At 21.4% G+C, this 17,006-nt stretch overlaps 4 protein-coding genes across 4 annotated transcripts; 2 read left to right on the top strand and 2 right to left on the bottom strand.

The window, feature by feature from the left end:
• Nucleotides 1-328: 328 nt before the first annotated feature.
• Nucleotides 329-4,821, bottom strand: PGSY75_0416400 (putative histone acetyltransferase; the record flags this gene model as incomplete). The annotated part of the gene is made up of 4 exons (XM_018784214.1): nt 329-365; nt 624-676; nt 999-4,430; nt 4,534-4,821. The coding sequence occupies 4 exons, from the start codon at nt 4,819-4,821 to the stop codon at nt 329-331; spliced, it is 3,810 nt and encodes a 1,269-aa protein (XP_018643376.1).
• A 2,528-nt stretch (nt 4,822-7,349) lies between these two features.
• PGSY75_0416300 (putative DNA helicase MCM9) lies at nt 7,350-11,435 on the top strand (the record flags this gene model as incomplete). The annotated part of the gene is made up of 1 exon (XM_018784213.1): nt 7,350-11,435. One exon carries the CDS (start codon nt 7,350-7,352, stop codon nt 11,433-11,435), a length of 4,086 nt encoding a protein of 1,361 aa, XP_018643375.1.
• Nucleotides 11,436-12,383: 948 nt separating this feature from the next.
• PGSY75_0416200 (conserved protein, unknown function) lies at nt 12,384-13,001 on the top strand (the record flags this gene model as incomplete). The annotated part of the gene is made up of 1 exon (XM_018784212.1): nt 12,384-13,001. One exon carries the CDS (start codon nt 12,384-12,386, stop codon nt 12,999-13,001), a length of 618 nt encoding a protein of 205 aa, XP_018643374.1.
• Nucleotides 13,002-13,312: 311 nt separating this feature from the next.
• On the bottom strand, nt 13,313-15,628 carry PGSY75_0416100 (putative glutamyl-tRNA(Gln) amidotransferase subunit A; the record flags this gene model as incomplete). Its single annotated transcript, XM_018784211.1, has 1 exon — nt 13,313-15,628. The coding sequence occupies one exon, from the start codon at nt 15,626-15,628 to the stop codon at nt 13,313-13,315; it is 2,316 nt and encodes a 771-aa protein (XP_018643373.1).
• Nucleotides 15,629-17,006: the final 1,378 nt, after the last annotated feature.

Below are 17,006 nucleotides of genomic sequence, written 5' to 3'. Positions count from 1 at the left end.
ATATATATATATATATATATATATATATATGTATGTTATTTAAAAAAGATATTAAAATATTAAAAAAAAAAGAAAAAAAAAAAACAAAGATATATTTCTATTATTTTTTTCTAAGTATACCGATATAATATATGTAGTTAAATATTATTATTATGTATATTTATTTCTTCATTTTTCATTTTTGACATATATTCATATTCAATGTTTGTCAATAAAAAGAAGAAATAAATATTCAAATTAAAAATTAAATAATAATTAAAAAGAGTTCATCTTGATAAAGCAGTGTATACTTTTTTTATATTATACTTTTACGTGTGCTCGTATGTAGTTATAATGGATATATTTTTCTTAACTTTCTTATAGTCCTACATAAAAATAAAAATAAAAAAATTAAAATAAAAACAAAAACAAAAAATAATAAATAAAAAGCAAAAAATACGACATATAAATATATATATATATATATATATATTACCAAATACGTTGCACTTAATATTAATAAGTGTTTTTCTTAAATATTTATGAACGTACAGGTAGTTTTATTATTATTTTATTTATTTTTTTTTATTTTTTTATTTTTATTTTTATTTTTTTATTTGTTTTTTTTTGATTACTAAACTTACCTATAATAAACTCTACATTGTTTCCTCCACAACTTATATAGTTCTTCTTTCACCTATAAAGGAAGAATTCAATAAATATGATTACGTATATATATATAAACATTCACATTTGAATTTATATTTTCTAATGATAACATGAACATAAATATTTATATAGCCAAAATGTGTATATACAACCTTTATACAGGGAAAAAAAAAAAAAAAAAAAAAAAAAAAAAAAAATACAAAATGGCTAGTTGCACACACATTGGAATATAAATGGTGTCAGTGTATATACAAAATATGATATATTCATAAATATGTCAAATATATATATATATATATATATATTTTATTATTTTCTTTATTTTGTTATTTTTTTTAGCCCTTTCTTACATAATCTTGGAAGACGTCACTTGCCATGCAATTCATATTTTTGTTAATCAAATTTCCTATGTAATCATTTTTTATCCTCTTTTTTATTTTGATTCGCACTTCTTTACATAAATCAGATGATTCAAAATATTCCATTGAATTTAAACAACTGTTGTTATCATTTTTCTTCTCTCTTTTCCTAAGACCTGTAACCTTTTCCTCATTATCTGTATATGCAGGAGCAGGGTGAGGTAATACATCAGCTAACATTAAAGTTTCGATCATTCTAGTAATTTGCTTGTGTGTTTCTTTACAAACTGCCATAAACCTCTTCTTATCTAATTCTACATTTTCCTTTTGAATATTTTTTGTTGTTAAATATTCTTGTGGATATAAAACACTCGGTGATAAAATATTTAAATCAATGCACATTTTTATTGTAATGATATCTCTTAATTGAGTAAATGAAACTGCTGGATCTTCAACCGTTATTTCTCTAATGTTTGTATTAACAATTGATAAATGATAAATCTTTTCTAAAACCTGCATACCTAACCCTTTACATTGCATGGGAGGGAAAATCAAAAATTGAGATATTCTATTTCTATCAAATTGAAATGTAAAGAACGTATAAGTTGTTGCTAAACCAAATAAATAAAAATAATAACAGTACTCGTTACCTTCTTCATCTTGTTCTTCTTTCTTACCATTAAAACATTCTATTACATTTGTCTTTGAAACACTTTCTCTCTTCCACTTTTGAATGGCAGTATCTTTATCTTCTTTTTGTCCATCTAAAATGTTATTATTATTATTATTATTTTCTTTTTCCTTGAGCAAATCTGCATATAAATAAACAACATCATGATCATTATGAAAAGAATAATAATCTTCTTCATTTTTACTATATACATTATTCAAGGTATCAAATATTGCCTGTTTGACTAGATCATTGGTAATTACATATTCTTTTGGAAAACACACAACATCTTTTTGTGTAACATTATTATTATTATTATTACTACCATTACAATCACTACTTATATTATTATTTTTATTATTGTTAGTACTATTACTTTTGCTACTATCCGCATTGTTTACATCTTTTATTTTATCTTTTATTTTATCTTTTATTTTATGGTTTATTTCGTCTTTTTCTTCTCCCTCAGATATCTCTATCACTTCAACATCATCTTTTATTTCTACTATTTCAATATAATTATCATTTCGTTCATCTTCATATTTTTGACCTTTGTTTCTTTTCTTGTTTTCATTTACTTCCTGACCATTCGTTAACAAGCCTCTTTTACCAGTACTCTTTTTTTTTTCCTCACTTTGATTTTGATCTTCATTTTCATTTTCATTTTCATCTTCATCTTCTACTACTATAACTTCGTCGATTTGTTTTTCCTTTTTGTGTACATTCAATGTGCCTTCACTTAATTCTTTATCATTTTGCTCCTCGATTTGATTTTTTGTTAAACAATTCGACTTTCCTTTTGTGCTAGTCACTTTTGATGCACTGGAAATATTAGTTACAGTTGATATATTGGTAACCGTTGATACATTTTTTTTTTCACTTAATTTATTTGGTACTTCTAATGAACCCCCTTCCATTTTACAACCATTCATAGTTTCTTCCTTAACATCCTTTTTTTGAGCACTCGTAGTACATGATGCACGGCTTTTAAACAATTCAGCGTTTAAATTATCAATAAAATTATTTTTTGCAAATGGCTTGCTCTTATCATGTTTAAATATAATATATGGTAATATTACACTCCATCTATAATCATATTCAATATTTGAAGCACTTTCAATAAACCAATGATAAAACCATTCAACTCTTCTATGTAAAATTTCAAAATTATCTTTAACTGTATAATCATATCTATTATGATAATTTTCACTTATCAATTTTCTTAATCTTTCTTCTTCATCCATTTCTTCTTCTGCACAATTATTATCATCATCATCATCATATTCGTCGTCATCATAATCATCATCTTCTTCTTCTTCTCCTTCTTCTTCTCCCTCTCCTTCTTCATTGTATTCTTTTCTTCCTTCTTTATCATTAATAGAACATTTATCTAAAGCTTCTCCTCCTTCTATAGTTTGTTTAGATTCACCTTCCTTTTCTCCTTCTTCTACATTTTTTTTTTTTCTTCGTCTTTTTCTTTTCTTTTTCTTCTTTTGGTTTTTTCGTTCATCTAATACTTTTAAATAATCTTTGTACATTTGTGACATATCCTTTTCAGTAACAGTTCTTGTATACAAACTTTTTACAACCTTATTTTCTTCCCCTGAATTATTACCGTCAGCATCATTTTTAATTAGTACTTCTCTTTTCTTTTTACGTCTTCTTCTTTTTCCTTTGGTCCAAACGTTTAGGACATTGTTACGAGCATTCATGCTGCTGCAGGAGTTTTTCGAATCTGAATATTTTCTCGTACCCACCTTATTCTTTTCAGCAACAACATTATCATTATTATTATTATTATTAATATCATCTATATTTTCATTATTACCCACTGTTTCATTATTACCCACTGTTTCATTATTATCCACTGTTTCATTATTATCCACTGTTTCATTATTAACCTCATTTTCCTTATTATCCTCATTTTCATCGTTGTCCTTATTGCCCATATCTTCATTGGTATTACTTTCATTTAAATTACTATCATTTACATTATTTTCCATATTATCAATTGTACTTGTTTTTCTCCTCCTTCGCCTGCCATTACCAGGCACCTTCTTTGTATTATCCTCAAGATCCTCTTTACTTTTACTAAGACTATCACTTGTATTTCTCCTAACAATACTACTTTTTCTAGAGTCTGATTTGATATGTACACTATTCGTTCTACTTCTTGAACCTCTCTTTTCGCTTCTAATCAAAATATTATTAACAGCTGCTTTCCTTTTATTCACAGTTCTATCCCATTCTAAAACATCAGTAGGTAATAAGCTTCCAGATGTATTTTCATGAATTCCTTTTCCATTATTTGTACTCATTTCATCACATACCTGACCATTTTCTCCACTTACAGTTTCTCTCTTTATATTTTTTATGTCACTACTACTATCGAATTTAAAATATTCAGAGGAAAATCCACATTTGCGTATTTGTAAAATTATATCTTTACTAATATGTTTCTCATAAATAATATAACCAGGAGGCTTATATATGGCATTCCTTACTTGTTCCTCATAACTATTTTTTTTAACTAGCTTTTTATCATTTCGATTTAATATACTTAAAAATTTTTCTTCACTTTCTATAAAGCCACCTGGATAAGGAGTGGTGATATATAAACTTTGTAAAAGCATTAACATGATATAATTTGAATTTTCATATTGGTCACATATGGACCCGTTCAACTTCATGAACACTTCATAATTGTCGCACGTGTAATAAAATTCTATATTCAAATTTTCAAATCCAATTACCTATAATAAAATTATATATATATATATATATATTTATATATATGCATATATTCTTGTATGTATAAACCCATATAACGCTCATATATTTATATATTCGTATTACCTGTTCACTGTCACTAAAAAAATGATGAGTAAATAATGGCTTGAATGTATATGTTTTATTAATATAATCAGAACTTGATATACATGGATGAAATGTTATTGTATTAATAGCACTAAGTTTAGGTACACATGTGTATGTATTTATTGATGGAAAAAAATTAAAAGATAAATTTTGTAAATCACTTGCATATGTCTTTATACAATTATAATATTCTCTATTTAGTTCAACTTTTTTAATTTCACCTGTAGTCTGTTCTACGTTTAATTTATTTGCACTTTTTGTTCTCATTTTTAAATCTATTTCTGATAATATATCATAAAGATATGAAATGATTTAATAGTACATAATTTCTTCAATCTATTGATTGCTTTCTTTATTTTTTTGAAGACATTTATACAATTCTTTTAGAATAATACAATGTATTTCTTTATTTGAAAAATGAAATAATATATATGAGCAAATAAACGTTGTATGGTTTAATATATGTGCACATAAATATTCTTACATATATATATGAATATAAATTTGTACCGTATTATTTAAACAATATATACATATATGACAAAGTATTATAAAATTAAAATAACATAAGAAAAATTATTGTGTATACATATATATATATGTTATTTATATATGGCACCTGGTGTTTATCCACTTATTTATTTATTTATTTATTTGTTCATTAATATATTCATTTTAATATTATACTTGTTAAATCAAATTTGCTGAACAAAAAAATATTATGGTTTAAATAAATATATATTTTTAAATAATGTTTTATTAGGAAAATGAATATTTAAATATTATACATATAAGTATACTACCAATATAAAGTATATATATATATATATATATATATAATAAATGATTGAATGAAAATGTTATTATACAACTTTTCTAATGTCCAATAAAATATAAGCATATAAAATTAAATTTTTAATATATATACCAATTGATATAAACTAATAAGCATATATCAATACATCAAAAAAAAGAATAATAAAATAAATAATAGCAAAAAAAAAAAAAAAAAAAATATAATATATATATATATATAATTTGTATAAATAAAAATATATATTTTTATATATATAACAAAAAATATATAATTATATATACAAATAAATAATAAAGTGTTAATACCTTTTACCTTGAAAGTATGAATTTAAAAAAAAAAAAAATTACAAAATTTATTCAATATATATATATATATATAATAAAATAATTAAAATGATATTTCATAATGTATATAAAATAAAAAAAAATAAAATGAATTTGAATTCATATATATTGTTCTGTTTTGTTTTTTTGTTTTTAGATATATATAATATATATAATAATATATATATATATATAAATATATAAACGTTTAATATATATAATATTATATATATTCTTTCATAGTAACACTACCAAACAAATAAGCATACAATTACAAAAAATTATGTAAATATTTTTCTTTTTATTTTACTTTATTTAAAAATATGTAATTATATATATTTATTTATATTATTTGATACACAAAACAATTGTATTTATATTGGGTATCCAATTATTTGGAACATAGCATATATACAACTATTGTTATTAATTTATTTGAATATAATTAAAACAATTTATATAATGTTATATGAACTTATATACACATCATTTTTGTAAATCTCCAAATATTTTATTTGTGTGTAACCTTTTTTTTTTATATGAACAGGTCAGGTAAAAAAAAAAAAACACATTAGAAAAGTCATGTCATTTGGCTAGATTACAACAATTTTATTATGAAGCGTTCATATTTTTTCATTAAAAAGAAAATATACATATAATATATATATATATATATATATATTTAATACCTTCATAAGAACATCAATTATATTATATTTATTATTTTATCATTGATGCAGAGCGAGATCAAAAAAAATTATGTGTAATAAATAATTTATTATGGAACGTGTAATTTTATCTCCTTTGTTCTCAACATAATATGACAATAAATGTTTATATTTATAATACTTATTTTATGTCCTATTTTAAAACGGTAAAAAAATAAATATTATGAGATTATAATCTTTTATGATGATACCATTTCTCATAAAAAAATAAAATGTATTTCCTAAATTTCAAACCTATTATATATTTTATAAATATTAAAATTAAAGCTTTTTTTTTTTTTTTTTCTTTTATTTTGTGAGTAAATAAAAAAGGATTTATATGAATAAATTAAATTATTCATTTTATATAAATACATATATACATTTTAATATTGCCATAATTTTTCTTCTTTTCTTTTTTTTTTTTTTTTTTTTACTCTCTTTACCATTCTTAAAGTGAATATATATAAATTCAAACAAAGATTTAAAATGAAATAAATAATAGTGTCATATATATATATATATATATATATATATATGTATGTATTCTATTATATTCTTTTTCATTTCATATTTATCTTTTGATAAATTCCATTTTTTGAAATGTTGTTTTTTTAAAATTTCTTTTTCTTTTTTTTTTTTTTTTGTGGTGTGAACTTAATTTTGAGGATTTGTTTTGTCATTATATATTCCTACTTTTTGAATAGCTTATACATTTTTAAAAAATTAAGCTGGAAGAGAAGGTTTTTTTTTATCTTCAATAATATATATATATATATTAAATGAATGAATTATTTGAATTGTATGGTGATACATATTAGCAAACATGTAAAAGAGAGAGTTAATAATCTGAATTCTACCATATTACTTTATATTACATTATATTATATTGTTTTTTTTTTTTTTTGTTTGTTTTTTAATTAATATTTAAAGAAAAAAAAAAAAAAAATGACGCTCTCGAGCTCCGAGTCAAGTATTTTTAGCGAAACAGACGACGATAGTTACAATGAAGAAGACTACACTTATAATAGAGAGGAAAATATAAAGAACATAAAAATCTATAATAAAATAATAATAAAATTATTTTTAAAAAATCGAAAATATTATGAACAAATAAAAAGCATTGCATTAGGATATATAAGTAAAATAGAAGATATTGAATTTTGTAATGTGCAAAACAATGAACAGGACAGAAACGAGCATATATATAATTTTTATTTTGATGCACATGATGCTATTGAATATGGAGAGAACAAATTAATATATTACTTGCAAAATAGTTATCATAAGTTTATGGATGTGATAAACAATTATTCGATTCCTCTTTTTTTTCGGATTATCTTTCTTAGTTGTTACTTTGAATTCTTGAATAATGAAGAAAATGAAAGAAACGATTATGATGACAATCAAAATTGTGGTGAAAATCAAAACTATGGTGAAAATCAAAATTGTGGTGAAAATCAAAATTATGGTGACAATAATATTTGTAATGAAAACGAAGTAAAACAAAGGGATGAAGAAAATAATAAAGATAATAACAACAATTTTGATAGTAATGTTTTACATTTTCATAATATGACTACATCTCCTTCTAAATGTCTTAAGGAAGGTTTTGAATTATTTAGAACAAACGAAAATAATATGTATGAAAAACAAAATGAACAATTTTGGCGCGATAAGAATGAGGAATATGATAATATATACAATGAAATATATTTTAATGATAAAGATAGTATAAATAATGATGATACGAAACAAAAAGAAACAACCACATTAGACCATGTAAGAAAGGATAAGGTTAAAGAAAATGATATGGATTATTTTTTTAATAATTTTATAGAATATGATTTTTGTAAAGATAATAATGTTATGGAACAAATAGATTTATATAGTTCATGTTTAATTAAAGGTATTTTATATTCTTATATGAAATATAGTTTTTTAAAAAAAGAAGAAATAAAATTAAAAATAAATAATTGTTTGAAAATGATATTTGTTCGACATAATATAAAGATTAAATGCCGACTAATTAATATACCTTACTTACATGATATTCATATAAATAATATACAAGAAATTGAGAATAAGCATATTGGTAAATTTATAAGTACAGAGGGTATTATAACAAGAGTAGGAGAGAAGAAAATATTGGAAGAAAGTAAAAAATATAGATGTATGAAATGTGACTATGTAATTAAAAAGAACGCTGCTCCTGAGTTATATTATAACACGGAAACGTTTTTTCGATGTCCTAATATTATTGTAAATACGAAAAAAATGGCCTCTGGTATTTTGTACGATATAAATGATAAAATAACGAATGAATTTATCACTAGACAAATGGATAAGAATAAAAAGAAAGATGACAATGTCGATGATAATTTTCAGGATGATAATGATAATAATAATGATAATAATAATAATGATAATAATAATGATAATAACAATCATAATAATAATCATAATAATAATAATGATAATAATAATAATGATAATCCTCTTTATAGTAATAGAACTATGCAAAATGAGAAAGGGATATATGTTAAAAAAATATGCAATAGCACCAATTTCGAATTTATGGAGAATGAAATTAAGAGGGTCGATTATCAAGAAATAAAAATAAAAGAAACTAGTAAGTCGAATATACCCTATTCTATAACGGTTGTACTTTTAGAAAATTTAGCTGGAAAATATCACCCAGGAAAAAATGTTATTATCAACGGTATTGTTTTAAGAAGATGGAAGAGGTTGTATAAAGATATAAGATGTGATTCTGAATTATTTATTGAGGCCAATTATATCGAAATAAAGGAATTAGAACAGGTCAAAATAAAAGAAATATCTTTGGATGATGATTTTTCTAAATATATTAATTCTATTGTGAGCAAGACATGTTTGCATGATCAACAAGATATGTGTTATGAGAATCAGGGATTTATTGAAAATGCATCATGTGAGGGAAATGATAATTTGTGCGAGGAGATGGGATACAACATGTGTAATAATAAGAGGGGTGATACAAATGGTGTTAATAAAAACATTTGTGATAGTAAAGGGGACGACTCGTCCATTTTGAAGGACATAAATACACTTGGTCAAAATGACAAGTATAATCCTATCAACACAAGATTAATTACACAAAATATGAAGGAAAAAAATGAACATATAAAAAATTTGCAGCTCAATAATATAGGTTTTACACATTTAAATAGTGTAGATAAAAGACAGAATATTTTTGAAAAATATTGGTTTTTTTTTAAAAATAATAAAATAGAAGGGAAAAAATATATTTGTGAAAGTATATGTCCAAATTTGTATAATTGCAAATTGTCTAAATTATCGATATTACTTGTTTTAATAGGTGGGAACAAGATAAATAATGAGTATGATTCTTTTTATCACGAAAATAATAAGTGGACTAAATATTTTAGTAAGAATTATAAGAAGAGTAAAAAGAAAAGCAGTACAATAAAAAATGTAAGGAATAATATTATAAATATGAATGAAGAGAATGAAATGGTCGAGGATTCTCTAGAAGAAATGGATGAAAAAAAAACAAGAAAAGAAAAAGAATATGAAATAAACAAAAATGATATATGTCAAAAAAAAAATATGTACACCTTGTATGAAACAAACAACATATCTAATATAAAATATGGTCTAATGGAAAGTACTAAGGAGAAGAGAAAAAGGAAGCAAAAGCAAAAGCAAAAGCAAACAAAATTTGAACCAGATAATTGTGATAAAAGAACCCTGTGTCATTTATTATTAGTTGGTGATCCAGGTACAGGTAAATCACAATTATTAAAAGAAGTACAAAAATTAAGTAACATATGTGTGAACGTGTCAGGAATGTTTTGTACTACAGCAGGATTAACATGTGCAGCTATTAAAGAAGGAAATAGTTTCATGTTAGAAAGTGGTGCATTAGTATTAGCTGATAATGGAGTTTGTTGTATTGATGAATTTTGTTTAATGAAGAATGAAAATAAGAATGCTATTCATGAAGCTATGGAACAATTAAGTATTTCAGTAGCAAAAGGAGGAATAGTAGATAAATTAAATTGTAGGTGCACAATAATTGGTGCTTCAAATTTTGAGATAAATAAAGATATGAAAGGAAATTTATCTAACTATGATAGTAAGGTTATTATAATTAACTTATCTTATGCTTTGCTTAGTAGGTTTGATTTGGTGGTTATAGCTGAAGATAATAGTCAAATAGATTATAAAATAGCGGATTATATTTTATCTCAAGATGTGGAGGTAAAAAAGGGTCTTGACAATGAAGATGATAATCATAATAATATGAAAAATAATGTGAATTATAATATTAACAATTGTAAGAGTAATAATACGTGTAATAATTATAAGGAGACTAGCCACATGGGAAACTTACCCGAAGGTTGTATGAACAATGGACATAAAAAATTAAATGAAAATATTTCACATAATGAACATGTAGCACGTGACAAGATGATATTATCTCCTTTCAATTCAGACCATGGTAATCGAGGCAAATTTGGAAAAAAAAATAAAATAACATGGCCAAGTGAAAAATTAAAAGAATATATTAATTATGTGAAGAATGGTTATTTCCCAAATTTTGATAAAAGTTCGAAATTAATATTAATTACATACTATTCAACATTAAGAAAATATAACAATGGTGATAATGGAACGACTGTGCGAACCTTAGAAAGTTTAATAAGATTAAGTGAAGCACATTCGAAATTGATATTAAATAAAAAAGTAACATCCGATGATGTAATAAATATTATATTGTTAGTTGAATTGAGTTTACGAGGATATCAAATAGCTATTCGCACGAATGCCAATAATATATTAATAGCAAGAACAGGTATATTAGAAAATTCTGCATATTTATTACAAACATATAACAGTAATTATAATACGTTCTATTGCTTAGATGACGTTTTGTTTGATGATTCTTTATATATTTACTTTAAAAATATTATTCTGGAAAAATTACATTTACAAGAAGATAATGGGAAAATTCATAAAATGTTGTGAGCTGCTATTGGGAATGATGGGTATAAATGTTGAGTAGATAAATATTATTATATATATAAATATATATATATATATATATATTATCTTAACTTATTAATTTTTTATTTAAAAAAGAAAATAATAATTATTCTTTTGGACACTGAGGAATAATATATTATATATATAATAAGCATGGCTATATAAAATATATATAATATATATATATTAAAGTATGCATTATTATATTATATATTATTTTTATTATTTATTTATTTATATTTTATTTTTATTTTATTTTTATTTTATTTTTATTTTTTTTGTTATAATATACATTGTTTTATTTTAATTTTTGTTTCTCTTTTTTTTTTAATTTTATAAAAATTAATTCGTTCAACTTTTATTAAAAATGAATACATACAAAATGGTAAGCATAAATGTCATTTAGCTATATGTTGGAAATATAATCTTAATATAAATATAATATATATATATATTATATATATATATTATTATATGTATATGTATTTTTTTTTTTTTTAAGAATATATTACAATTTGAGATATAATGAAATATTTACTCATAACAAATTAAATTATAAATTATTATGTGGGTTTTACTTTTGTGAATGAACTTTTATGATATATAAATAATAATGTTGATAAATAATATATAGACTTGTTAAATTATTTTTTTAAGAATATTAAAAATATATATATATATATATATATATATATATATATATATAACAAATAAATAAATTACCTGAACCGGTCAGACAAAAAAAGAGGAAAAGAGAGGGAAAAAAAAAATAAAAAAAAAGAAATATTAAAAATATAAAATGGCTAGTTATAATTATGAATATGTAATTAAAAATAATAGCTAGCTGTTGTATTATTATTTTATTTTAACAGTTATTTAAATTATATTAGTGTTTATTTATAATTTTTTTCTTTTTTTTTTTTTGACACAATGAATATGCAAGTATTGGAGGATGAGATTATGTTATCTGATGGGAGAATAATAAAAATGCCTGTAAAGAATGAAGAAGACAAAAAAGATAGTTCGAAAGGGAAAATAAAAATTGACAAGGTGCCTAATGTGTGGGGTAGTAGTGCAGGTGCAGGAAGTGATTACTTTGATCTTTATAGAAAGCAGAGGAATGAAGAAAATGAGAGAATGGAATTAATTGAAAAAAATTGGAAAGAGTATACAGAGAATCAGATATTTCAATCGAAAAGAAAAGAGAAGATAGATTATATACAGAGAAAGAGTGAGAAACGAAAAAATAAAAGATTAATGAAAAAAAATAAGATTAAAGAGTTAAGAATTAATAAAAAGGGAAATAAAAATGATACAACAACACAAGATAAACAATCATTATTAGATAAATGTGAAGAAAGAAGTGAAGAAAAATTTGTGGATAAATTTCAAAAAGAGGAAGACAATTATAAAAAAAATAATAAAAATGATAATAATATATCATTCGATGAATTACAAAAAACAGATAGTGATGAAAATGATGAGTCTCGTGCTCCACCAGTTGACACAAAAAATTTTCTAGTGGTTAAAGAGGATGAAGTTTTTTAACAAATAAAAAAATAAAAAAATAAAAAAAAATTATGTAACTTAAAAAAAAAATATATATATATATATTTTATCAATATTACAAATATGTTAAAATTATTGTGGTGTATAAAAAAATATAAGTGTGATATTTTTATATACATGTCTTTTATCAAATGGATACTCTGTTTTGTTATATATATATATATATGTTTATATGTTTATGTGTATATATTTATTTTTTAATATTTACATTTATTTATTTATTTATTTTATCTATCCATTTATTAGTTGATTCGCTTCATTTTATTTCAATTTTTTTTTTTTTTTTTGTTTTACTTATCTTTTTGATGCATTTTTAAATTTTCATATAATTTTTTATTAACTTGCATATGTTGCTTATAAGCCAAGGCAACCTTTAATAATCCTAATTCGTTTAAATTATCTCCTATGATTTGAAATGATAAGGGCTCATTAAATTGTTTTGTAAAAGTACCTACAGGTATTACCATACTTGGAAAACCACTAATAGATGATATGACTGAAAATATTTCTTTCATATATTTATTATATCCATGAGTTATATTATTTTTATTATTATTAATATCATTTGTTTGAATTTTATGTTCATTAGTATAATTAATATTATTATGATCATAATCTTTTAAATTATTAGATCTTGGTAATGATGGTAATAAAATATAATTTATATCATTTTTAAAAATTTCCTTTAATTTATATATTAAGTGTTGTTTCATTATATGAAATATATTATTTATGTCATTTTTTTTATTTTGAAAATGGGAAGAAATAATTGATCCAGATATAATTCTAGATAATACATTATCATCAATTAAATTAGATCTTATGTTTTTTATAAAGTTCGATTCATTATTTATATTATCCATATTATAATTTATTCCATTTATTCTTGATAAATTACTATTTGCTATAGTCATTGAATATAAATAATATAAATAACAATAATCTATTAAATTTGGTAACTCTATTTTTTTAAAAGATGATCCTAGTTTTTTCATACTTTCTATTACATATATATAATTCTCATAAATATTATTATCTACAAAATATTCTTTTAAATCGTTTTCATTCATATAACCAAATGTTATATTTTTTAATGGTGTATTACTATGAAAGGTATTTGAGAAATAATATTTTTTTAATAAAGGAAAGAATTTCATTTTTCTCTTACCATAATTCTGATTGTTTTGTTTTTTATTTTGGCTTATAGGACTATCACCACAATTGATATTATCACCACAATTGATATTATCACCACAATTGATATTATCACCACAATTGATATTATCACCACAATTGATATTATCACCACGTTTGATATTATCATCACATTTGTTGTCATTTTCCATTTCCTTTTCAGCCATTTCCTCAATATTTATCGTAGTAATATCCCTGTCGTCCTTACCACACAAAGCATCTAATAATATACTACAATCAAACACATTATTAACTATAAATCCAACAACATCTGTTTCTTCATTATAAGGTATAATTCCATATCTACTTATCCTGCCATAACTAGGTTTGAATCCTATGCAACCACATAAAGCCGCTGGGGTTCTGATAGAACCTCCTGTATCTGTATTTATGGAACAGTTGAAAATTCTGGAACCGACACAGCTAGCTGACCCACCCGAAGAACCACCACATGATAAGATGGGTTCATTAAATGGATTCTTTGATTTATTTGTACATGAACCCATAGCAAATTCATCCATATGTGTTTTTCCAATAATAATAGCACCATATTTTTTTAATTTCTTTACAACTGTGCTATTATATGTTGGAATATATTTCAAAAGTATCTGGCTACCTGCTTTTGTAGGTATTCCTTTTGTTATAATATTATCTTTAAGAACAATGGGTACTCCAAATAATTTTGGTAATTTTTTAATTCTATTTAATTGTTGTGATTTATTTTGTTTGTTTAATGCATCCCATTTTTCATACATATTGTAGAGTCTATCAAGTTGTTTATAGATATTATCCTTTGAATATATATAAGTAAAACTATTATATTTATTAATATTATGATTACATATTTTATTAGTTATATGTTTTTTGAAAATATCTTTTAATTTATTTTTAGGACTATTAAGAATTTCTTTTCTTATTTGATATATTTCTGAAGAATTTAATTCATCATATGAATCATGTTTATTATAATAATCATGTTTTTTTTCTATGACATTATATATATATTTTTTTTTTTTATCATTCAAAAGAACGTTTTTTTTGTTCTTATTATTATGTTTATTAATTGATATGTTGTTAATTTTTTGATTTCTTGGTATAAAGGCTAGGCAACATTTTTTTTTCATAAGTCCACATTTTTTATGTTCACATTTTTTATTTATTTGATATATATATATTATATTTTTTTCTTTTTTTCTTTTCTTCCTTTTTTTCTTATTTTCTATACATAATAATGTATGAACATTATTATTTATTTCTGAGGAACAATTTTTTGAATAATCAAAACATGGTGTTCTTATAAGCTTGTTATTTTTTATGAGTGATATACAAGAAGATTTATATTTATTGACCTTTTCAATATTAAAAAATATAATAATAATATAAAATATTTTTATTAAAAAAAAAAGGTACATATTATATTCTGTTATATATCATATTATTTTTTTATTTTTTTATTTGATAATTTTATTATTTGATTATTTGATTTTTTTTTCTATCCAATTGTGTGACATTGTATGCATTTTTTAGTAAATAAAATATTTAGAGGACTAACATTATGATAACCAAAAAGGGGTACATACAAAAATATATACATACATATGGATATAATATATATATAATATATATATATATATATATATATATATATATATGTTATTATAATATAAAAATGAAGGAAGGAAAAAATTATATCTTCACTACAAAAAAATAAAAATAAAATAAATAAAAAGGAAATAACCTTTTATAAAATATATAATGATAATTCAATGCACATATGAAAATATATTTTTTCTTTTTTAAGATGGTTGAATATACATAGAAAATATGTTCCTTCGTAAATTTTTTTTTAAATAAATAAATATATATAATATATATATATATATATATATATATTTTTTTATTTTTTTATTGATCTATCTTGTGAACAAAAAAAATATTATAAATATTATAGTGGCTTATAATTATGAAAAAATATTATATGAACCATGTTCTGATATTACACTTACAATTCAACTATGAAATATTAGAAAAAGAAAATAAATAATACACACATATATTATAAATATATAATAATATAATAATATTATTATAAGTTATTATTGAGCGGGCATAATAATATGTTTCATTTATCTACAACCTTTTACAAAAAAAAAAAAAAAAAAAAAAAAAAAAAAAAAAAAAATAATAAATAGATGATATTAATTGATTAACAGTCACTTAAAAATATATTATATATATATATGAACAAATAAATAAAATAAATATAAATACATATATATATATATATATATATATATATATATAATATATATATAATATATATTATATAATATTTATACTTGGCACATATATCCTTTTAATGTGTATATTTTCTAATATATATGTATATATAGTATATATATACATAATATACATATATATATTATTATATATATATGTATATATATTCATTATAAAATAATATATATTATTGAAGATTTCTTTCTTTTTTTTTTTTCTCATAAAGACATAAAATAAAATAAAATATAATAAAAAAATGCAAATTAAAAGAACATATAATATTTCTGCATTTTCTTAAAAAGATAAAAAAAAAAAAAAAAAAAAAGGAAAAAAGAAAAAAAGAAATAGGATTAATATAATATATAATATATATATATTTATATATATCATAGGAAGTATTTTACTTATTACAAAATATAAAATTAAATAATATTATTATATATATATAAATATATTTATATATATAATATATCATTTACATCTTCTAATTAAAAAAAAAAAAAATTAATA

Source organism: Plasmodium gaboni, chromosome 4 (assembly GCF_001602025.1).
Source record: "Plasmodium gaboni strain SY75 chromosome 4, whole genome shotgun sequence".
NCBI lineage: Eukaryota > Apicomplexa > Aconoidasida > Haemosporida > Plasmodiidae > Plasmodium > Plasmodium gaboni.
This window is presented reverse-complemented; position numbering and strand designations above follow the sequence as displayed.